Raw genomic sequence first — 24,609 nt, forward strand, 5'->3', positions numbered from 1 at the left:
GCCACCTCAGCCCTAAAAAAGTCAAAAGGAAATCCCTCATTTCTTCAAACCTCACTCTAAACTAGAACACCCTGAGGGCAATAAAGAAACTTCATGTTTATGGTTTGAAACAGAAATTTATTCTCAGAATAATGCACAAAAGCTCAGGTGAGGTTACTGTTGGGAGGCTTCCCTCCCATCCTCCTCCTCCTCCTTCTCTGAATGCCAGGGAGAACACAGTTGAAGGAAACATGCAATCACAAACAATGATCAACTCTAAAGACAAAAGGTTTGGTCCAAAAGAACTCAACATAATTAATCCAATTACTGTGAACAGCTTCACTGAGTAGGATTAAGATATTGCAGATGTAGTGTTTCCACAGGGTGGCTCTTCAGTGCACCAGGGGAGCCTGCTTGAGGGAGATGAGGACTGAGCGCATGCGGGAGACATCTTTGGCCTGCTTGCTGGACTTAGGGTTAAAGTCACACAGCCGGGCCACCCTTTCCCACTCAGTGCCTGGGGAAGACTCATCAATGTCGTTTACAAAGGCTTCTTCTGCTGCCCTGGAAGGAACAACAGAATATGTTGGTTTAACGGAGAACCCTTGTGAGCTACCTGGCTGACTTCTTACAAAAGTGAATGCCTCTTCATTCCTGACCTAATGGCATTCTGGCATTTCAAAGAGTGACAGCCCCTAACCCAGGTCAGACTCAGGGCAGGCCCATGGCCAGCTCTCCGAGGCACAAGTGTGCCTGGACTGCTGTGTAAAATGGTGGAATACAGGTGTTTGGTTCAGGGCTCACTCTCTCTTGCTGTCTCTCTCTGCTCATACAGAACTTTAAAAAGAAAAATAAGTCCTTAGCCAGCTATGTGCTACTTTTATTAACAAGTGCAGAACAGGCTGGTTATGAACTTGAACAATAGTTTATACTGGGCTGCTGTGAGTTTCAAGTAAATTTAGAGACTTCTAAATAGCACAGTAGTCTATGGATTCATTCTTAAGGTTGGAGAGAAACAGGGCAGATCAAAAGGAACTCAAGACAAAGCTTCCATGCTAGCAGGCACTAGGAACTAAAGCCATTCTGGAAGGGGGGTTGTTAAGACATTCTCCAGTTCAGCCAAAAGTTTGCCATTTTCCCTCCATCCAGGTGCCTTGGGCCACTCAGGGCACATTCTGGCAGGAGAACCAATGTTAGCTGCTTTGGAGCAGAATGCTGCTCCAATATTCTTTGCTCCAACATTCTTTCACACCAAGGTAAGCCCATCCCACCCCCAGTTAGGGACTATCTATCTAGTGGGAAGTACAGTGGTAAGAGGAGGAAAGACACACTATATTCATCTAGTCCAACAAGCATCACGGCAAAGCAAAAGCAATGGAGATGACTGGTCTGTGGGGAAGGAGGGGTGGCACTATCACAGGGATGGCTGTGGTAAACACCGCTGAAGCCCAGAGCCACTACAACACTGCGACCTCATGGCACACACAGTTAGGGGCAGTGAGAAAGGTTTACTTAACTGTTCTAGGCTGTAGCAAGGATGGTTTATGTTTGTGCTTAAACGTGAAGAGAAGAAACAAGGAGAGAAACTTTAGGTCAGATATAGAAAATGAGAATGAGCTCAATGCAGATGGTCAGTAAGCTAGACATGCCTTTGCCACTCCATCTATGCTTGGCAATGTGCAACTGGCTTTGCTGGGCCACCCTGCTGCCCAGCAAACCCAGACTTGACCTTTCCAGTCTCCATTTCTACTCCAGAGAGAATGTGCAAAATCAAATCAAACACCACCTGTAAGTCCAGCATTTCACAAGTCTCTTTGCAAATGCATCTGGAGGCCCAGGAAATCCAGTCTGTGTTCTAATAGGATGATCATCTCAAGGTCAGAGGTCTTAAATGGTTTTATAATTCTCAGTCTATTGCCCATCCTTCCCCACAGGTTCCTCTCCTCTTCTATTCCATCTCCCTTATATAAAAGTTGGCCCTAATTTTTAAGGAGGAAACAGTGATAAAGGTTTCCAAGTCTTCAGCAACCCTACTTTGATACGAGGAATCCTTAAAAAAAAAATTCAGAACACAAAGATGCAGTTTTCTTTTGGGTAGGAGGTGGGAAAGGCCTCAAAACTGGGTCTCTCTGTTAGGATGTGGGGCAGGGTATCAGAAGCTGGTGACTGAATAATCTCCAATATGGGAGACCACAGAGAACCAATCATAAAAACCCACTGGGGACAATCTCCCCTGCTCTGGAATCTTTTACCCCATTTTTTGGGAAGGAACCAAAAGTAGAAAAAGCAGCCTTTAGAGCCCTGACTTTGAATATGCAAATGTTGCTGCTTTCTGGCTCCTTACCTCCTGGGACTGTTAACCTCCTCCCAGGGAGGGAGACTTCTCCTTCCTACCTGGAGGCAGGGAAGCAACAGGGCAGTGGTACCAGCAGTGGTGGGGGCAACAGCAAGAGACCAGAGTCTACCCAAGTCCCTAATCCTTCCCAGACAATATCATGAATGATCCACATTTTAGGAAGGAGTTATCTTTCATCCCTGAATTTTAAAAAATGGTCATCGGGGGGGGGGGGGCAAGGAAGTCCTAATTCTGCAAGACCTGTGATGATCAATGAATCACACCCCCAGATTATCAACTCTTAGGTAGCCCCATTCTGCCAGTTTGAGACAATTTAAAAAGCAAAGCAACTTGTGACATGAAAAGAGCATTAACTCTAAACATAAAATAGAAAGAATCAAAAACAAGAAAAGGAATTAGTTTTGCAACATACACATAACCAATCACGTCAGCGAAGGGTTGTTTGTAGAAAGCTTCATCTGCCACCCTAGACAGCAAGAGGTCCAAAAGGCAGGCAAGCAGGCAGGAAAAAAGAGAGAACATTGAGAAGCAGAAACATCTAAAATCCACAACAGGGGAGCAACTGTGCTCTGGGGAGCACTCCCAAGGCTCCATTCTAACCCCAGCAAAGCTTCCAATGCTAGAGACTGACATCATACCGAGTTTTCCAACTGGCCACCCTCCGTGGGGACTCCCTGCCTTCTTCCCTTTTGGGTGGCTTACCCCAGCAATCATAGACTTATTAAGCAACCATGAGCACTTATTAAATTCATGATGCTGATTCTGTCCTCTCCCTAACAACCTCTTGACAGTGTTCTCACCCACACTTCACATTTTACAGATGAGGTGACTGAGGCTTAGAGATGAAGCACCTTGCGCAACTACAAGAGTGGCACCAAAACTCACAATCAAGGCTGCCTATCCAGGGCTCTTTTTACTACTACACATTTATGCTTCTTTACAGCTGTGTATTGTCAGGAGACCATGCCATCTTCCTGCTAGGTTTAGTGAATTTGACTGGGCATAGAATGCTGCCAGACACCAGATGCATTAACGACCAAAATCAGTTTTATCTTAGATTTTTAACTACTGCTTCCCCACACTGGATAGGTGGGATATATTTTTCAGCAACCTGGGAACACCTACAATCATTTCAAAATCCCTACCTTAAAGAAAAAGCAACTGGAGGCAAGTGTATGGTGGAAAGAACACTAGACGAGGTGTCCTGGCTCTGGCACTGGCTTATTGTGTGTCCCTGAACAAGACAGGCTGCTTAAGTGCCGGTGCAGTTTCTGAATATTTCCATGCCAGACTTCACTGGCTTTGAGAAGGTGCAGCCCAAAAGCCAGAACATCCTTCCTTAACTCGCATTCAGATCAGGAAGTAGATCAAAGTGGCAGGGGCTCGACAAGAAGAAAAGGAGGGCATATTAGATGGAATGTGCAATGCAGGGGACAGGGTGGTTATGACTCCCTGCTGCCCCAGGCCAAATCCCTGGGCCCAGCCAGTCCACTCTTTTCTACTGTACTGAGCCCAGAATTCCTTCAAGGAAATCTTACTCTACCATTTGCCAGGTAGGTTTAGAAGTGAGGGTGTGGGTGGGAGAGTGGAAGGGACAGTTCTTTAAGGATAATTATGCTTACCAAAAGCACACATATTTATCTGAGGAAAGTTGTAGTAAATTTAATCTCAATCCCAATTTATTTTTAAACTCACACATAACCCTTCCTTCTTTTCCATTTCAGTTTATATAAAGGAGGTGTTTTGTGGACATTTATAGAAAGCATAAAGAGCAGCCTGACTGGAACTCAAAGTGACTCAGCAGGAAGACAGAGAGTTGATTGTGAGCAGAATGAGTGGGAGGGAAAGAAAAGGGAGGCCAGTTTGTAAATCTGTAATCCTTTCAGTCTACACAAAGGGCTAAACCTAATTGACTTCAACTTGAGCTTCTACTGAAAGAGAATAAAGGTTTAATGACTCCTGTCAAGACATCACTAAGACAACAAAAGCTTGAATGTCAGGTTTTTGGTCCTTCGCAGCTAGTTCCAAGACTAAAGAGCTTGTCAGTGACAAGCACAGCCCCTGTCAAGATTACAGGCCTAGAACAAACAGAAAATTATGCACACCAAACAGACACAACCCCATCAATCTGTCTGTTCTTCATCCAGCAGACAGATGGCCCTGAAAGCTGCAATCCTTGGCCAAGACAGGAAGGAGTCCAGAGAAGCCCGGCAGAGGGGAAAGAGGGCCTTTGGTCCTAACTACATGACAAGTTCAGGAGGCCTGAACACAATGCAGAACTTCCATAACTAACCCAAAGTGGGCACAGAAGTGAATGTTTGCTATCACTGAGAATCCATGGATTTCTAAACTTTTACAAGCCCTGAAAGAGCTGAAAAGTCCCAGCAAAAAAAAAAAGTTTCTATTGTGGTCTGGAAAAGAATATGTGCTGGGGTTGTTCTTGATTAGGTAAACTTATCCAACTACAGTAGCCTGTAGCTGCTACAATGAAAACTGACTCCTAGGAAAAAGGAACTCTCTTCCATAGGCCATCACTTAATAATTCATGGCTCTTGTGCAGTGACATTTAGGCCCCAAATTGGAAAAAAGGAGGGAAATGCCATCTAAGGACTCACACTCTACCTTCTGCAAGGGTATCTGCCTGGTGACTGTTTTATGCACACCACCCAGCATGGTGCTGCCAGAGAAGGGATGCTCCTAATATTCTGCTGACTGACTGGATGGGGGCACCTGGAAGGCAGGAGTTCTGATGATACACTCCACAAACAGGACTGTTCTATCCCCAAGCCACCTCTTTCAAACTTCTTGGCTTTTCTGCCATATTTTGAGGCATCCAAGGAGAAGGAAAACTGCTTAAACTAAGAACCCCATTTCTTGTTTCTAAAAACATTCACTACTTACCCATAGATGGATAATGAGAAAGATATAAATATGACCTATTCCTTTAGATTTTGATGTTTAGAGTCAAATACAGATGGAGGGGGAGCAGTTAGCAACGTTAAAATATTCAGGGGAAGGTATATGCCATTGGAAGAAGTTCTCCAAAATGATTCTAAAATGACTCCCATCTCCACCCACCGAAGAACCACTGGAATAAAAAGTAAAAACCATCCCTCCTGCTCCAGGATGTTGGTGAGAGTGGCTAATGTGTCACTAAACTGTGCTGCAAACTTTTCCACAAAACTAGTGCTCTGGCTTTTCATCACAGCTCTTCATTCTCAATGTGTGTTTTTAAGTCTCTTTCCTTCTCTGGGATTTGAGAGGTTTATCCATGAAACCATCTAACTGAACATTGTACAATTTCAAGTTAAAAAGGGTACTAAAACCTGGGAAATCAATCCCAGGAGGCACTAGTCAACCTTTAAGACTGAGTTCCTAAAAACAGAGAAGGACAACTGCTTCTATATACAGACACATACCCCTTTCTTTACAGAAGAGATGTAGTTCAGCAAAACTGGCTTGAAAAAAATTCTACAAAGGGAAATCTCTCCCGTATATAATCTTTTTTTTTTTTTTTGACACGGGCAGGCTCCGGCAATCAAACCCAGGTCTCCAACATGGCAGGTGAGAACTCTGCCACTGAGACACCATTGCCCAGCCTGTATATTCATTTTTTAAAGCTTGAAATCCATACATTGCTTAAGCATCAGGGAACCTATCCATACAGGGAGGGTCAGGCTGGTTATATCAAGTATTTCAGAACAGATTCATTTGTTGAGGCTGCTCACTAGGGTAAAATCATAGGGCCTTGCATGGTGCTTGCACAAATCACCTCGTCATTTTTTTTTTTAATTTTTTAATTTTTACAAATTTTTGAACTTCATCTAAAGGGAAATCATTTTGAATGAGCACAGGATAAAGCCTGGACCCGTTAGCAACTCATACTGACCACAAGAACAACAGAAACCCCATGTAGCTGATGTCACCATTAGCCACTCAACACCTAGGCCAGAGAGCAGTCCCCACCATACTTGCCACAGAACTTCAAATGCAACAGGCACTTGAAGAGATTCCATCCCCAAGAGGAAGGGGGCCAGGACAGTAGCTCAATCCTGGCAACTGAGGGGCAGCTGATAGAATTAAGTGTGATTAAAGGGAGACAAGTAGCTAAAAGGTGGCTGTGTAAGAGAAAGTAAATCTGTTGTTATAGCTGACCCAACAATGTGAACAGGATGGCTGGCAAAAAGGCGAGCTCCCTCTTTCAAGGCAGATCCCTACTTAACAGAGCTGCTAAGGACAAGGGCACTGAATCCAACTGCTGCTTCCCTCCTCTAAGTACAGAAACTAAGGCTCTTTGCAGTGAAAATCAGAAATATTCCCAGGCCCAGCCTGGCCTGTCTTTATACTGAAATGAGATGAGTGACTATTAAGTGAAACTTTTGTTTTCTTCCCCTGCTGAGTTCAAAGCCCAGTTGTCTACAGTGAGGTGAGCAATACTGCCTATGCCTCTTTCTAAGCTACTTAGAAGACTGACCCTAAGTGTGGAGCGTTACAGACCCACAGCTGCTCTTTGGTGGTCATACAAAAATGAATGTTTTCTTCCACAACTTATCCTTCGGTCAGTGACTGAAATATTTTCTGAAAAGTGCATTATAAAGTCAATTCAAGATTTCCTTAGGTACAGACAAGTATCCAGAGAATCCTTAATTCTGAAGTTACTATCTTAGAACATTCTTCTATTTCAACTACAAAGCATATTTCCCAGCCAATGGGTACCTTTGGTGAAGCAACTTTGTATTTAGGGGAGGACAAGGTTCTATTTAGGGAGTGCAACCTGACCAAATCTATAATCACCTCCAAAATAATGGAATTTTGATATATCCATTAGTGACCACCCTTCATTTCAGGGTTATATTTTACACGTGGACTTAATCCATGAAATAACTTTTCTTTTAGCAATATCACTGCAGGTGATGTAAATTAACCAAGGTCTCATTCAAGAGCTAAACTCATTACAGACTGACTGAACTATGTTCACAAGACTCCAAAGAGACGTGGAACTCTTGTGTTTCAATACGCACTTGAAAGCTTATAAAGACATCTCACACTAGAAGAGACAGCAGCTGAGACCTAGACTGGGTGCTGGCAAATGGATTTGATTCAAATCTTGGTGATAGAACCACCATGGACTGACCTGTTGTTTGCTTTTGTTTTCTGTAGCTGCTCATCCTGCCTTGCATACCACTCTTCTAGCTCCTTTATTGCTTTTTCTTTCCACTCTGCTTCTTGCTTCCGAGAATTGGCATCTTTGAATGGAGGGAAAAGAAAGACAATACAAATGAGGCAAAACACAAGTTTAAGTTAGTTTCATGAGCTTATTTTGGTTTGATTAAATTTATGGTGGGCATGTGCATATGCTGGGGAGGAGAGAGGTGGGGACAAATAAAATTCTATTTTCCCTGTTTATATGACCAATTCTTGATCTCAGTGATACTATTCCTCATGTTTCAGCACATTTTATCCCAGTCCACTGACACCTTAATGGATCACTAATTTTTCTGTTTGTATTAGTGGGAGGAGGGATATTCCATACTCCAGGTTTAACAAGTAATGGTTTTATAAAATACAAAGTGGCATTCTTGTAACTAAATATGGAAAACTATGTCTATGATGAAGCAGTGAGCTATGAGAAAAATTATTATTAGTAGAGATGATTCAGGGCTAGAGAATTGTGAAATATAGAATACAGAGTTGAAAAGGACCACAAACATCTATTCCAAGCTAGAGTGAGCTTGTGGCAGACACGACAGAATTAAATAAGAAAGAAAACGTACACCTAGCAGGTCTGCCAGGTTGGACTGATTCTCAATATTTATCAAGACTGCAGATTTTTCATCATAACTCTAAACTGATTTCTCTCTTACCTCCTTTTCCTGAAGGCTTTTGGCAAAGATAAAACTTTTTAAGGACTAAATATGGGCTTCCCTGAGACATTTGGCCAAAGAGGCACACATTAGCAGTAGACGGTGAGAAATAAAGAAATATAGATCACAAGGTCATAGCTTTTCGTGCAATTGGCAATTAAAGTGACCCTGATAACAACTTTAAAAACATTAAGGATGTCCTCTCTGGCAGAGACATCTTATTTAATCTTTTCAACAACCCCAAGGAGATAAACTCTAGTCCCCTTTTCACCAGTGAGAAAACTAATGCTCGCAAAGTTTGAGTGACTTTCCTAAAATTATAATAAGTGGCAAACCCAAGATTCAAACCCAGATCTGATTCTAAAACTCATACAGTACTTACTTCATTGTGTTGCTTCCAAAGAAGGGATGGAAAGGGAATAAGTAGAGGAGTAATCATAGGATGTGCCAGAAACTGGTCACCAGTGATCAGGAAAGACATTTTTTTAAAAAAATATTTTTATTTTAGGTACTTTCAGGCATATACAGTTCATTCATACAATCAATGGCTCACAATATCATCACAGTTGTGTATTCATCACCATGATCATTTTTAGAACATTTGCATCACTCCAAAAAAGAAAAAGAAAAAAACTCATACATCCCATACCCCTTACCCCTCCTTCTCACTGACGGCTAGTATAGCAATGTACCCTTTTTTTTTTTTTTTACCCCTTACCCTCCCCCCATTATTTATTTATTGTTTTACTCATCTGTCCATACCCTGGATAAAGGGAGCATCAGCCACAAGGTTTTCACAATCACATGGTCACACTGTAAAAGCTATATAGTTATACAATCATCTTCAGAAATCAAGGTTATTGGAATATAGTTCAAACAATATTGGAATAGAGGTACTTCCCTCTAGCCACTCTAATATACCACAAACTAAAAAAGGATATCCATATAAAGTATAATAACCTCTCAACTCAGTCTGAAATCTCTCAGCCACTGAAACTTCATTTTGTCTCATTTCTCTCTTTTCCCTTTTGGTCAAGAAAGGCTTTCTCAATCTCTTGATGCCAGGTCCCAGCTTATCCCGTTTTCTGTCCCTTGATATCAGGGAGAACTTAAACCCCTGGGAGTCATGTCCCACACAGGAGGGAGGGCAATGAGTTCCCCTGCATAGTTGGTTTAGAGAGACCATATCTAACCAACAAAAGATATTCTCTGAGGATGCCTCTTAAGCATAATTGTAAACAGGCTTAGCTTATCCTTTGCAGGAATAAGTTTCATAGTGGTGAGCCCCAAGATCGAGGGCTCAGCCAATTGATTTGGTTGTCTCCACTGCTTGGGAGCATATCAGGAATTTCCCAAATGGGGAAGTGGAATATTTCCTCCTTTCTCTGCAGTCTCCCAGGGGGACTTTGCAAATACTTTTTTATTTACCCTAGGATGTATTGGGGCAGCACACTAACCTGTGCAAACCAACAAGATCTTATGCCCTATTCAAGATTCCATGTAATTAAGGTATTTGAAGAAACTGACCGACCATACAAATTAAATTAGATGTGCCATCCAAAATACAAATTTTGCACCAAATAAACACCTCTTCCTTTGGTCTCACACAGAAGTTGGAGTTTTAAAATATAGACCATATCATCCTTTACCCTGTATTCTGATTTACCTTAGTCCTATCCAGATCAGCTTCATTCATATCTCCAGTCGAAGCCTGATCACTTTTTCAACCTTTTTTTTTATCAGTTGCTGTATGGGATAATGCTGACTTTCATAGCTTCAGAGCTCTAACTCTGAGTCCCAGGTGTCACATAAACACTCAAAGTTCTAGGGAACAATAAAATTATACCCAAATGGATCACTATCTCAGAATTTAGAAATAACAGTTACAACTCCTGAATAGATGTAACTGCTGTAAGAGCTCATAATCTAGGAAGCTTTATGGTAGGCCCCAACCTGGATAACCCATACTCTAGAATTCAATTCTTCGAGTTTGTATGTTACAGTTTATCAATACGAATAAAACATGGTGATATTTGTCTTTTTTCTTTCTGACATTTCATTCAACATACAGACCTCAAGCTTCACTCACCTAGTTGCATATACCTCACAACTTTATTCCTTCTCACAGGCACTGAGTAGTCCATTGTATGTATACACCACAGATCCTTCCATTCTTCAGTCATTGTACCCTTAGGCCACCTCCATACATTACAAATCCTGAAAATTGCTGCCATAAACACCAGCGTGCAAATGTCCATTGTGTCCCCACTCTCAGTTCCTCTAGGTATATACCTAGCAAAGGGGTTGCAGTATCATATGGCAACACCTCTCCTAGCCTCCTGTGGAACCATCAGACTGCCCTTCAGAAGGGCTGCACTTCTTCAGCTTTCCTACCAACAGTGAAGAGAAATGTAATATCTTTTTCCACATTTTCTACAGCACTTGTATCTGTTCAGTTTTAAACAGTTTTATTTGTATATAATACAATCCAACATAACTAAAAAATCAATGGTTCCTGGTATAATCACATAGTTATGCTTTAGCTACCAGAATCTACAGGAAGACATTTCCCCCCTTCTGCCCCAGAAAGAATCCCATACCCTCCCCATATCCCCTGCTTACTGATACTATGCCTTTGTTACATTCAGTGGAAGCGTATTACAATGTTACCATTGACTACAGACCCCAGCTTAAACTGATTGTATTTTTTCCTGTATACCATCCTATCATCAACATCTTGCAATACTGACATTCTTATATTTGTACATTTAGTCACCATCACTGTCCACTCTAAGAATTCCTGTTATACCGAGGACAGACTTTTTAAAGTGTGGAGAAAGAGCTCAATTTGAAATTTGAGTCTTCAGAGAGTAGAAAGCAATGGTGGTGTCAAGTAAATACCTGAAAGGAAGAAATGAAGGATTTCTGGGTATTTCTAGGGCCTTTGCAAGAAATGTCTTATAATTACAACCTGCAGAAAGCTGTGTCTGGAACAATTAGAAATAGCCCAACAGGAGCTAGAAACTGCCCCAAAGTTTCAGATTATAAAGGACTTTTTATCCTGTTATCTAACTTATCAGAAGGTAACCCATCATCAGAAGGAGAAACATTTTACACAGATTTTCCATTGATGATACTCAGAATATACAGTATATATACTTCTGATGTGTTTGATTATTGCATAAGTGCATATGTGGAATGGAGGACATTATAATGCAATGAGGAATGCTGTGGGCTGACACAGCTTTCAACTAAGGCAAACAACAAATTTAAAAAGTAAGGTCTCTGGGAACGTAAAATGATACAAACACTTTGGATGATAGTCTGGCAGTTTCTTACAAAGTTAAACACAGGCTTACCATATGACCCAGCAACTGTGCTCCTACTATTTACCCAAATAAGTGGAAAACTTATTTGACACAAAAACCTGCAAACCCTGCCATGCCAGAGACCTGGGTTCGAGTCCTGGTGCCTGCCCATGCAAAAAACACAACAAAACCTGCAAACCTGCACATGAATATTTATAGCAGTTTCTTCTATAACTGCCAAAATTTAGAAGCAACCAAGATATCCTATGATAGGTAAATGGATAAACTGTGGTATGTCCATACTGTGGAGTACTATTCAACAATAAAAAGAAATAAGCTATCAAGCCATGAAAAGGGATAGAGGAATGTTCAACACATACTGCTAAGTGAAAGCAGTCTGAAAAGGTTACATACCATATGATTCAAACTATATGACATTACGGACAAGGCAAAACTTACAGAGTAGAAAAAAGATCAGCAGTTACCATGGTTTCAAGGGAAGGAAAGGAAGGATGAATTGATGGAGCACAGGGCATTTTGAGGGCATTGAAACTATTCTGCATGATACTATAATGGTGGATAAATGAATTACATGTTTGTCCAAATTCACAGAAGTGCACAATACAAAGAGGGAACCTTAATGTAAACTATGGACTTTACTTACTACCTACTGGATAGCACGGTAAACTCCAAAACATAAAAAAATTGTACTGTTTGTTCTGAAAGCTATATAAATTGGAACTGGCAAGACTACAGATTTGGCAGTACTTGGCTGCTACCTGGGTCAAGTCCCTTCCTATTTCTGAGTTTTAATGATCCCATCTGTAAAATAGAAGTCTTGTTTTTACTAATTCAGTGGTTTTAAGAAATATATTGCTGGCACTGTGGTTACCTAAGGAGAATGTTATCCCTAGGAGATGTACAGTGAAATATATAGGTGCAGAGCATGTGATATCTCTATCTTAAAGTGGATCAGAAAAAAATTTTATATCTCTATGTATGTATGTGCACACACACACACACTTATATGTATAAAACATATTCATACACACATGCTTTATTTATGCTTTAAGACTACCCAAAATGGCAAAATGTTACTTATTAAATCTAAGTGGTGTGCAGATGTTCATCTTACTCTTCTTTCAACTGTTCTGCATTTGAAAACTTTTTTTTTTCCATCACTCTGAATAGAAACTTTGTACAGCACAGCATTGTGAATGTAACAGCAATGGATTATATAATCCAATGTGGATGAAAGGTGGAAATTTTAGGTTGCATCTATGTTACTAGAATAAAAATACAAAAACAAAAAACCTTAGTACTGTACACCACAAACAGTGAAGCTTAATGTAAATCATGATCTATAGTTAATAGTACAATTATAATGATATTCATTTATCAACTATAACAAATGTACCACATTAATGCAAAATGTTAACGCAGTATTAGAGAACTCTGTTATTTTCTGCATGATTTTTCTGTAAAGGTGCACCTTCTTTAATTGAAAAATATAAAATCAAATAGAAATGGTCATTAAGAATACGGGGTGTCTTGGTTATTTTCTGTTGTTGTTTCTTTAAGTGAAAGTTTTGAAGTTGCAAATAATTTAGAAACTTAAACCCTATAGATCTTGCTTTCTGAAAATTTGCCTGGGGAGAGTTTCAAATCCAAGTCGCTGGAAGTTTCTTTGTATGTGAATAGTTTTATATAAAATTTATATTTATATTTATTTAAATAAATGAAACAAAATCAAGAAACAAACAAAAAAATATATATAGCATTTGAAAATTTTAATAAAATGCTAAGGATACACCATGGATCACATCCTCACACTCTACCATGCCTCTTCCACCCACCACCCCATATATACCAAATCTTTCCATATTGTGAATCAACAAGTGACTGGGAGGCCAGAATCACTCCATAAGTACACACCTTGTCATTAAAGGCCAGGCTGGCTGGCAGTGATTTTGGGCTTTGACTGCATTGCTAGATGGCTGTGTACATTAAATGTGTTTAGAAAGCAACGAGGCTGAAGCAATGGATATGAACTATGAAGAAGGGCAGACTTAAGGAGAAATTCTGACAACCATTTCTTACTTTGCAGGGATATTAAGGTAAGAAAAAAATCATGTTTCCTAATATATCTCACATCTTTCTCCTAAGTATATTTTAAATTCAGACTTCAAATGAGAAATGGACTGTGAAAGTTCCTCACGTGGATACAATATTTTCAAGTTTAACAGCACTCTTATAAATACCTTCTCAGATGAAGAATCAAGACTCTGAAAGGTATGAACAACCAAGCACCCAGAGCCGTTATGTCATTCCCAGCTCTGTGCTCTTTCTATAGCACCACACTGCTCCTTCCTGTAAGAGAGGAGGCACTTGGGGACTCCGAGGGCTGCCCTACTCCTTGAAGGATGGCCCGTATTACGCATCTCTATGTGGATAACCTTGTGATCTTCAGGTCGAGAAAGAAACCTTTTCAAAGACCAGACAAGGACATTCTGGCTAACTTAAGTTAAAAAGGAATGAAGGTAGAGTCAAAGTCAATTAAAGAGGGATTTCTTACCAAGGGCTTCCAAACGTTCTGTTTGCTCTTCTCTCCATTTACGAATACTTTCAGGCTCTGACTGCAATCGATCCACTTGTGAAATAGCTGCATAACTGTCTGTCGGACCATTACTCTCCTTAACACAAAACACAATTGTGCTCTATCAGTACCAAAAACTCCTTTCTGAAATGCACTTCATCCAAGTTAGAACAAAACCCCTGGTGTATGGATGGCTGCTGTTAAAATGTTAAAAGGAAGGTTGAAAATAAAGGTTTATTACTCTAACACAATCTTACATGCCAATAGGGTGCTATCAACACTACTGCATTTAATACTTAAAATCACATAAGGGAAGCAGAGATGTTATTATCCTACCTGTTAATAAATGGGACATAAATGGTAGATAGGAAAGTTATCAGGGGGCAGGGCTGGGGTAGACTTATTAGGAAATAATGTTATTAGTTTTTATTTTCTCCTTTGACAGAGATTGATATCTCAAAGCAATAAAATTGACATCTCAAAGCTTTGCACAGCAAAGCAAAGCCTCAGACCCAAGACTTATAAATACTATTATACTATATAGGAAAAAGGTCACCTAATACTTTCTAATCACAATATACAGACTTCTAGAAAATAAAGTTCAAAAGAAGATATATAATTACTACAGTCACAGCAACGGAGAGAGGGGAAAAAAGGACAAACATGAGTCACAACTGGCAGTGGAGGGACAACAACTCTTCTTTGTAGTGAGTAAAATTTGGGAGCTAATAAGTAAACTGATAAACATTCAAACAGATATCAATCTTTAGAGAATCACTTCACCTGTTGAACTAGTTGGGGAACATTACCAGGTTAACCTATTAAGACCATAAACAAAAAAAGAGAATCATTTAAAATATTAATAACGAAATTATTAGCATACTCCATGTGCCAAAAACATAAAAGTTTCACCTCCTGATCATCTAAATGGTTAAGTTTTATTCTTTTTTAAAGGGGAGTTAAACCAAGGAACAAAGAAACAAATGACATGTCCAAATTCACAGCTAGTAAACAGTAAAGCCAGGATCTGAACCCAGTTCAATCTAAGCCCAAGTTCTAAACTGAGGATTAGAAACTACAGCCCAGGCCAGCCACCTATTTTTATAAATCAATATTTTTACTGGGAACAGTCATACCCATTTGTTTATATACTGCCTATGGCTGCTTGTATGTTACAGCCACAGAGTAGAGAAGTTTCTAGTTTTGACAGACTATATATAGCCCATAAGGCTTAAAATATTTACTATATGGCCCTTTACAGAAAAAGTTCGTATATCCCTGGCCCAACTAGGTTACTCTTATCCCTCTTGATACAGTTAATTGGTTCAGGGACCGACAGAAACCAGGTAAGCATATTACCACATTATTCCTGAGTTGTGACTGCTCCTCAGGGACACGCAAGACTTGTTGGGTAGTTAGAAGAGGAAAAATCCCATCTTGTTCTACATAATGTGATGCCTTTATGTGAGGCCTGGAACCATTGTAGTCATTTTGCTACTGTGAGAAAAGTCTGAGTACAAAACTGCCTTACACAGCAGAAAGAGACAGAGTACTGGACCAAGCACACCTAGCCTACATTGGAGTTCTTTCAGTTATATGAACCAGTGTGTTTTCTTTATTGTTTAAGTCAGTGCAAATTAGACTGGCAAACAAAAGTTTAGTGAGACAGAAGGAAAATAATGGTGGTCACCACAAATACCCAACCCCCTAAAAATATAATCTAAAAGGTTCAAATTCTAGCCCCACCACAAATCTCTGTTAACTTAAGACAATTGGTTTAACCTCTGTGTATCTCAGTTTATTCATCTGTAAAATAGGAATCATAATATTAAATATCCCTCGGGTTGTTGTGAGAATTTAACAAGAGTAAGTTTGGACACAGTACCTGGTGGTGTTTAAATTAGTTATCATTATCACAGAGAACCTGAGAACAAGGTTGGTGACCTTGGGTGAGGTCAGTAAGATTTTAAAAGAGCATTCTTTATGTCACTGTCACTTGTCTTCAAATTCTTCCACTTTGGTAGGTTAACACACCAGCTAAGAATATGCCCAAGAAGATCAAAGGATTGGATTGTCTCCTTAGATAAGTCAATTAAAATCATAGGAAGGGAAGACACTTGACCACTATCATTCAAATAATCAGAGTACTCTGTACCTGGTAGTATTCGCCATTCATCACTCCATCAACAGCATCTGCAAGACAAGAGATTTCAGTCTGTCAGTCAGGGCTGGTCAAATGCTAGGCCAAAGAGTTATACAGTATAATATATTATTGTTTACTGTAGGTACCATAAGCTACTAGGTGCTATCCCTGAGTTAGGTATTAGATATAACTGAAAAATTTTCTATTTAATAAATCCAAGATGTGCCTATAAACAAATGCCAAGTAACTTCATCAAAATGTGGACAAATCTGTTCCCAATTTCCCATGTTCAAAAGCTTCTGAGAGGGCAGGCCACAGTGGCTCAGCAGGCAGAGTTCTTGCCTGCCATGCTGGAGACCTGGGTTTGATTCCCAGTGCCTACCCATGCAAACAAACAAACAAACAAAAAAGGTTCTGAGATTCTGTTTTTTTCCTGAGAAACAACAAATGTAAAATTGGTAGACAAGTCTCAGGGACCAACAATGTTTGGATGGATGCTCTGAAGTAGGCAAAGGAAAAGTGCGGCCTGCAATCATACAAGATGTACTCATCTTTGCAATCACAAGCAGAGAACTGCAGGTTCATTTTTCAAACCAGGGGGCTTTTCGGGGGGGAGGGGTCAGGACTACCCATCCTGGTTAGAATAAGGTCTAGAATAGGCACCCAAGGGTCTACAGTTGAGACTTCTAATTCCTCTAGCCCAACTGGAATTAGTCCAAAGCAGTAAGGTTTGAGCATGCCAAATAAGTCAGTGATCTGAAGATATGTTATAAAAAACTCAGAGTGTGATGTACAATCCAGTCTTTTTTACATAATTAACTATTCATGAGCTAAATGATAAAGTTCATAAAAAATATGAGAAATATCTAAGTAAGACCTATAGATCATCTACCCTTAAGGTATAAAACGCTGGTCCAAGGGCCAAACATATTTTATTTAAAATACAAAGTACTAAGCTAGAACATTTTACAAAAGCAGGATTTCCAGTTTTTCAGAGGGAAGGGGGAGGAAGAGGGGCAGGGAGACAAAAGATCTGGTAATACTAGGCCTGCATTCCTGAGGTGGTGATAAATATCTGGAATCAAGGACAGGCTTTAGACAGAGAATGCTCTGGCCAATTTGCTGGTCCTTACTAATTCTGCTTTTTAAAATTTTAACCCCTTCTGACCCTCACTAACTCAGTTTCCTGATTGGTCCCTGTAACCACGTTTGTTAATACCTACTCTGAACCACTAGCCCCTACTAAGAGGGAATTGCGGAAGGACTGCATTCCTTCTTTAGGGAGCAGCTGCACTGCAATGTAACTACCATAAAAACTTAAATCCCACCTATTCTGTATCTGTTGAGTGACCCACATTTACTCTCTACTAGGACTTTCCATTATTTTGTACATATTTTTCAAACTTCAGTGACTGTCTTACTGTACATGGTGGAAGGGGAACGATAAAAGAGAAGAACCAGAAGAGATCAAAGAAACCCAGGTAGTAAAAGAGACTCCAAGTAGTTAGCGTGGGCCATCACGGCTTTCCTAAAGGCCTAATACAGGATAATCTGTTTATTCTCCTAACAGGCAAAAGATGTCATCGAATCAACTACTCGGGGTATCTTAGTTACCTACGCAAACTGTGTATTTTCCAAATCAACCCTAATACTTAACCCTTTCTTTTGGTCTTCTTGTTTCTCTTAGTTCCCCTTTCCTTGACTCTGAGACTATTTAAAAACTTTTATAGATCATTTCCCTGCCATGCTCCCCTGATAACAAAATATGGAGACAGAAGCAAATGATGTGTAATTCCATTGCACAGCCTAAGTACTTCAATTTCTATCTTTTTAGTTTGTCTAATACCAATACATAAAATTTAGCAAAACTGAACTACAACATATACTTTTTAAGCAATCCATTTATCTAAATATTAGATTTTCAATTTAATTTTTAGTATGGGAAACACTAGACACTAGTGGTTAGTATGTTAAATACTATACTACTACTTCAGCATATTTCTGATACTTTTCTTAATTTAATTTCCCTAATTGCTTTCTTCCTATGCTTTATTTCATAAAAGTACAAAAAATGAGTCTGTTCTTAACAGTTTTTATTTAGTCACTTGTTATTAGGTTAAGCTGTTGGTAAACCACCTATCCATATAAGCTTTAATAACTCTGTTAAATTTTGGGAATACAAAGTTAACCAAAAAACTAATTAAAATATTTTGAGGGCCTATTCATTTGCTCCTCTATAACAAAAAATTCCTTATGTAAACCTGCTGAGTCACCAGGTATATATTTTCCTAACTTCCAAAACACTAACCACTTGCCCCTAATAGTCTACCAATTTATATTACTACCAGCCACACAAGTGTCCCACTCCTCATCCCTTCATCGACACTGGAGACTATTTTAGTGTGTCTAATATTTTGACAGAAAAAACCTCATGGTAGCTTTCTTTGATGTGCAACTTTTATTACTTGTGAGGAAATCACGTATCTGACATTTGATTTTCTTCCTACCTGAATGGTCTGAGTTTTGCCCACTTCATTGGTTATTTTCTTTAATCTCTGTATTAGATAACAATCCTTTCATACTGCAAACATTTTTCCCCATTTTAACTTTTAACTTGGATTTTGGTTTGAACACCTAGAACTACTTATTAATTTTTCATTTATGTTTTTATGCTTATGAACTTTCCCTACTCTAGGATAGATATTCACTTTCTCTGTACGTTAAAAACTGTCTAGCTCACCTGGAATTTATTTTTGTTAAAATGGGAGAGAATGAAATAGTTTTGAATTCTAGAGCCTACAATGGTAGTCTGGCCAGGGCTATATTCCAGTTAATATATTACAACCTAGACACCACTTATTCAGTTAATATATTCCAGCCCAGGGCCATTTTCAATAGGACAGAGACTTTGATCACTTCTCCATACACAAAACTAGACGCAATCCTTATCCAATTACTCCTTCTAAATCATGCTGCCTATCCTTTATGTCTGAAGACATTCAGACACACAGGCATGCACTTTGAGCTCTTTGTTACTAGACTGATATTCTTACATGAATTATCAAAGGATAGTCTGTTGCTAAGAAACATGCAGAAAAGGAATCTAGGGCCTCAACTTATTAAGACAACTAAACTAAGCAAACTGATGTTTCTTCCAGAAGGAAACTTTCTAGGACATTTCAGAAACTCCTACAGAAACAAGGACCAGGGTAAGTTTCCGAAGATGCAAGACTCTTTGTTCCAAACCTACCTATAACTTTCCATGTTTCCCAACCATTTAAGGTAAAGCAGATCTGAGTTTGAATTGCTCCAGCTGAGCTATGCATTAACTTGCTACCTTGCGAAGAACATTGCTTAATTTCTACAAACACCAATTCTTATCTGAAACACAGTATCTATTAGCTTACAGGGTGAATATGTAGATCTGAAAGTATATAAAGAATACCTGGCATATAGTAAATGTGGAGTAAATGAAAAAAGCTATTAAATATCCTGCAAAATATTTCCCTGAACTTCTCTCTCTACCACTGCTACCAATAAAATTACTCTCCTTCAGAAAGCTTTCCTCTTATATAGTAAATAGTGCCTCACTGCTGTACTATCTTGATTACTCCTCATCATCTCTCCTGTCCTCCTCCTCCCTCAGCCTTCATGACTGAGGGCTTTTTAATAGCTCTAGACTTGTGTTGCCTCTTCCTGGACCATTTGTTCTTTTTCAATATCCCTCAAGCTACATCACCCAGCTGGTTACTTCCTGCCTGTACACTTATTTCTTTCCCCAAGGGTCTCGAACAACTGAGGGTGTCTTCAAAGGCTCAGATCCAACCCCTCTGGTTCTTGTCTGTCCCCATCCTCCACAGGATGAATTCTCCCTAAGGCTGGGGTGAGTTTAGATATTCTCCCCTCTCCTTAATCTATTACAGCCTATTGTTACATATTTCTGAATAAAGCATCAGAAAAGAGTCCCACCTAAAATCTCTCAATTTCCTCAACACACCTTATAGCTTATAGATCTTGTTACCTAACTTCCTCTATACCCAAGGAAAAATAGTAGCTAAAATTCACTGGATGTTTTCTATGTACCAAGAAGTACGTGTAAGAACCTTACAGGCATCTTCATATAATCCCAATAATATGTGGCATACATTATGCACCTTTCATGGAGGAGAAAGCTGAGGCAGAGTGGTACATATATAACTGGGCTGAGAACACAAAGCTAAACTCACACTCAAGCAGTCTAGGATAGCACACATTAAGAGTGCCTCTTTAAGAAAAAAGAAAAGAAAGAAAGAAAAAGAGAAAGGGTCCAACCAGTTCTCTAACCCCAAAGTAAGTGCTGACCACTGCACTATTAACAACCTCAATCACACTGACAGGAATCTGGCTTAAAGTAACTAAATGCTTAGTTCACTAAGAGAGTTCTTTACTAGGAACTAAGTCAGCAATCATCCCTTCCTTCCCTTTGTTGGAAGCCTGAGGCACGAGAGACCTGAATGTCCAACTCCATTCTCTCCCTTTACCTCCCCAAAATGCCCAATGCCAAGATCTACCAGTTCCACACAGAACCTGTGGATCAGACACTTCTGCCCATTCCTTTGGCAAGGAGGTGGACACTTACCATGTGTCAGGGCACCCTGCTAGGTATCGGGAATACAACAGTGAGCCAAAAGTAACATTGCTTTTGAGTAAGAATAGCCTTCTTACTATGGATCCTGCTTCTCCCAACTCTGTCCTACCCAGTGCAGCCACAACGGTTTTTCAGAAAAGACCATCTCTTACTCACCAGACCCCTGCTAAAACAACTGCAACAGAATGTGATATAATCTAAGGGTGAGGAAACTTCGGGGTCAGCTATTAACCTGCCTTTGTTTTAATTTAAGTAAATCACTTCTCTCTGGGACTGTTTTTTATTAAATGAGAGGTAAACTAAAGATCTAAAAAGCAAATTTTATGATTCTCAGGCAAATGTTAAAGACCACCCAATGAAAATTCCACCTAACCACTTAAAAGCCAACTTTCCCAGCCACAGCCCAGTTTAGTCTAACCTGCTTGCTATGAACTGCATACACCTGGTCCAAGCAATTCCAGATAATACTAAAAGCTTGCTTCTGGGAATATATTTCTGACCTCCATTCTTTATGGTACCACTTTCAGTTATCATCAAGTTCTTAATGGGACATTTGCTTAGAGTCAGTATCATGTAGTATAAAGAACTTAGAGGTTTGAAACGTAGCAGCTATACCTCTGCTGAATACCTCAGATGTTGTGCTTGGCTGGCATAATAATTTGAGATTTTTGAGTCTGAATGCTTTTAAACAGAGCACTACTCTCTAGTGTTCCCAAGCCTAATTCTCCAACACCCATTATTTCACCCCCAGCCTGCTTCTCACTTATGTTATCTGACTAGTCCCTTAAAGTTTGAGTCTGAAGTAGAAGATACCCTATCTGCTCCACCAGTGTCTTCTTCTCCCTAACTGGATGTTTTTTAAGGAAATGAGAAGCCATGTCTTGGTTCTTCTGGCTAGTTTTCTTATGTCCCTATACTACTGAACAGCTCTATCCCACGTATTCTTTCCTCCCACTGCCACAACTAAGTATCACACACAGGTAAGGTATTCAAAAGTCAAACTGGCATCCCACCAGCCCCTAGTACACACACAATTTTTTTTTTTTTTTGGCTTGAGCTGAAAAAAGTCACACTGTATCCTCTATTCACCTCCTCTTCTCTCCCTGACTGTTCTAGGCTAGTCTTAGGTTCCACTTAGGCAACCCTGCCTAGGAAGCTGTTAGGAAGGGAAGGAGAGCACTCTCCAGAAGTCCTAATTCTAATACCACTCAGTGAATGCTAAACTCCTATCCCTCTCAGGAGCGAGTTTTTTTCTCCAGAGTTAGACCATGTTTCTGGAACTCACTATTCACTCTTCCTTCCTTCCCCATAACCCAAGACTCTACCCAACTTACGAGCATTTTTAAATGCTGAAGAGCATTATCATTTTTTTGTTTGTTTAAATGACTCAAAACTATACCACTACTATAAGTTTTCTGTCCCCCTTTCCTAATAACCTGTTCTCTGCTGGGCTCATACTTGTAAGTATGGCCGAACCGAGCTGATTCAGAGGTCAGGCTCAAGGCATGGCGAGTGCTTAATGAAAACTTGTTGAATTGAACAGGGTTCCTGGGCCTGAGTGTCACCCTTGATTTTCTTTGAGTTCTCGGAACCTCCCTCCCCCGCCCCCCCGCGCGCTGCTGCACACAAAACACACTCACAGAACTGAGTAGGCTTTTCTCGACCCCAGGTTTCTGCATGACTGAACGGGGTCTCGCTTCCTCTTTCTACTCTGCTCTTCCCTCCCTGTTCAACAAGGAACAGGAGTTACACAGAAGCTCTCGGACCCACTCTGGCCCGAATTTCCAGAGAAGCCCTCCCGCCCCAACAGCGCCTGCACTCACCAGGACCCCCCGGCGGCTCGCCATGCGGCTGGGGCCCGGGGGCACCGCCGTCCAGGATGGCGAAGGCCTCGTCGTTCTCTATGCCCGCAATCTCGCTCTCCTGCTGAGCCAAGAAGGCCGCGGCGGGGTCTTCTTCACCCGCGCCGGCCACTCCGTTCCCCAGCGCGGGACCTCCCGGGGCGACCACAGGGGCACCAAACGGATCTACCTCAGCCATGGCAAGCAGTTCAACAGCACGAACACTGACGTTAAGAGACAAACCAACCGACCCACCAACACCGCGCCCAGCAGCGGCCGCTGTGGTGGCAGCGGCGATCCGGGGACCAGCGGGAGGAGAGAGAAGACGGAAGCGGAAATCCTGCCTCTATATCCGGTTGGTCCAGGCAGTCAAGGAGAGCGGAAAGAGAACCGCCAATCAGATCCCAGCAGTGGTTCAAGAGCTACCCAGTCAGCAGGAGGGGGCGGGCCCCTGAAGATAACTCGTGACTCGGGCCGGGCTGATAGAGAGGGACGTGAGTCCCGCGGGCTCAAGGGAGGCGGAAGTGGCTGCTTGACTTAAAGCAGTCTTATCCGCCCCGCCCTCAAGAGTAGGACTGACTGGAGGGCTACCAGCTGAGGAGGATTCTAGTTCTCCACTGGGAAGTGAGGTGAAATTAGGGCGGTGGTGATTGGTCGATTACAGAAGCGGCAAGCCACTGACGATATTTGAAACTCAGTTTCCTCATTTGTAAAATGGGGACCAGAATTCCAGCACTGCCTCCCTCCCAGGATTATTGGGAAAACGGAATCCGTTAACGGATATGGACTGGCTTATGTAATTAAAAAAAAATAAAATTAAAAAAAATATATATATAGGGGTACTATATATATATATAGGTTAACTCATTCATCCAGCCTGGAGTTTTTTCTCCCTTAGAGCCGACTGAGATACACTTGATTCACATCCACTCTGATTTTTCTCCCAGTAGGTATTTTTATAAAGGTGAATTTATCCTATTTTACTAAGCACTTTTGCACACATTATGGCTTTTCAGCACTAGATAGAAGTTTCTAGGACCGGAAAATCCCTTAGGGGTGTCAAATAAAAAATCCGAACTTGGCAGAGAGACTATTCGAAAAGATTAGTCCAAGGTGAGGTATGGGAACTATTGCACCAGGGAGAAGGCTCTGATTCTTAGGTCTGCAAGTGTCTCAAGAGTTGGGCAAAAGCTTTTTTCTTTCATAGAGAGGAAAAAGAGGGTGTAGAGAAGTCGATGAAAGATTGGCGTGATGATGGTAAATCTGAGAATATTTCATGCTGAAACAGTCATACTTCTGGAAGGTGTACTTAAAGTTCAGGGATCTAGAGGAAGGAAAGAAACGTAAACTTTTGGTTAGCAAGCGTTTTGTTCAGATTTGATCAGTGAAAGCAAGCAGTTCAGCTAATCATTTATGAGAAGAATGGAAATGTGGGAGGTCTATGTCTGGCCTTGTCGTAGGTAAGCAAATGAGACACCTCTGTATCTTACCTAAGTTATACGGAGAAGGGTGGTTCATTGCAGTATGCTATTTCCTGGACTACAAAGATTGGGGATATTTTATTAGCTTTTTCTGTTTTCTCGGATCACAGAGCTCAGGGAAAAATTTAACATTGTCAGGGATCATCTGGTTCATAGAGAAACTAAGACCCTGGTATGGAAGGAGGTCAGTCATACACAGAGTCACTGGGCAAGAGAAGATCTGAGTCTCCTGGCAACCGCAGCACCTCCATGATGGTACTAGCTACAGCCTCTTGTATGTACAAACATTCACTAGCTAAGGGCAATAGGAACTTCCATTTAAAAAAAAAAAAAAGCTCCTTCATACTTCTTTTAAATCAGGGACATGTTAATAACAGGGCTAGTAAATTTTCTCTACACCATAGAAATAATGGA

The 24,609-nt window shown here is 40.6% G+C and overlaps 1 protein-coding gene across 1 annotated transcript; it reads right to left on the reverse strand.

Annotated features, from left to right (window-relative positions):
- Positions 1-96: 96 nt before the first annotated feature.
- CLTA (clathrin light chain A) lies at positions 97-23,053 on the reverse strand. The gene is made up of 5 exons (XM_077147723.1): positions 22,697-23,053; positions 16,259-16,296; positions 14,083-14,200; positions 7,470-7,581; positions 97-543 (listed from the first exon to the last, which is right to left on the reverse strand). The coding sequence occupies exons 1-5, from the start codon at positions 22,911-22,913 to the stop codon at positions 372-374; spliced, it is 657 nt and encodes a 218-aa protein (XP_077003838.1). The 5' UTR covers positions 22,914-23,053; the 3' UTR covers positions 97-371.
- Positions 23,054-24,609: the final 1,556 nt, after the last annotated feature.

Source organism: Tamandua tetradactyla, chromosome 2, assembly GCF_023851605.1.
Source record: "Tamandua tetradactyla isolate mTamTet1 chromosome 2, mTamTet1.pri, whole genome shotgun sequence".
NCBI classification, from domain to species: domain Eukaryota; kingdom Metazoa; phylum Chordata; class Mammalia; order Pilosa; family Myrmecophagidae; genus Tamandua; species Tamandua tetradactyla.

What these genes read in the sequence shown, in the direction of transcription:
- CLTA (XM_077147723.1), bottom strand. Translation starts at nt 22,913, where the DNA reads ATGGCTGAGGTAGATCCGTTTGGTGCCCCTGTGGTCGCCCCGGGAGGT. An exon ending in CGAGCCGCCGGGGGGTCCTG is followed by an intron (nt 16,297 to 22,696) that starts GTGAGTGCAGGC and finishes CTTGTCTTGCAG; the next exon opens with ATGCTGTTGATGGAGTGATG. An exon ending in AGAACGTTTGGAAGCCCTTG is followed by an intron (nt 7,582 to 14,082) that starts GTAAGAAATCCC and finishes CTCCATTCAAAG; the next exon opens with ATGCCAATTCTCGGAAGCAA.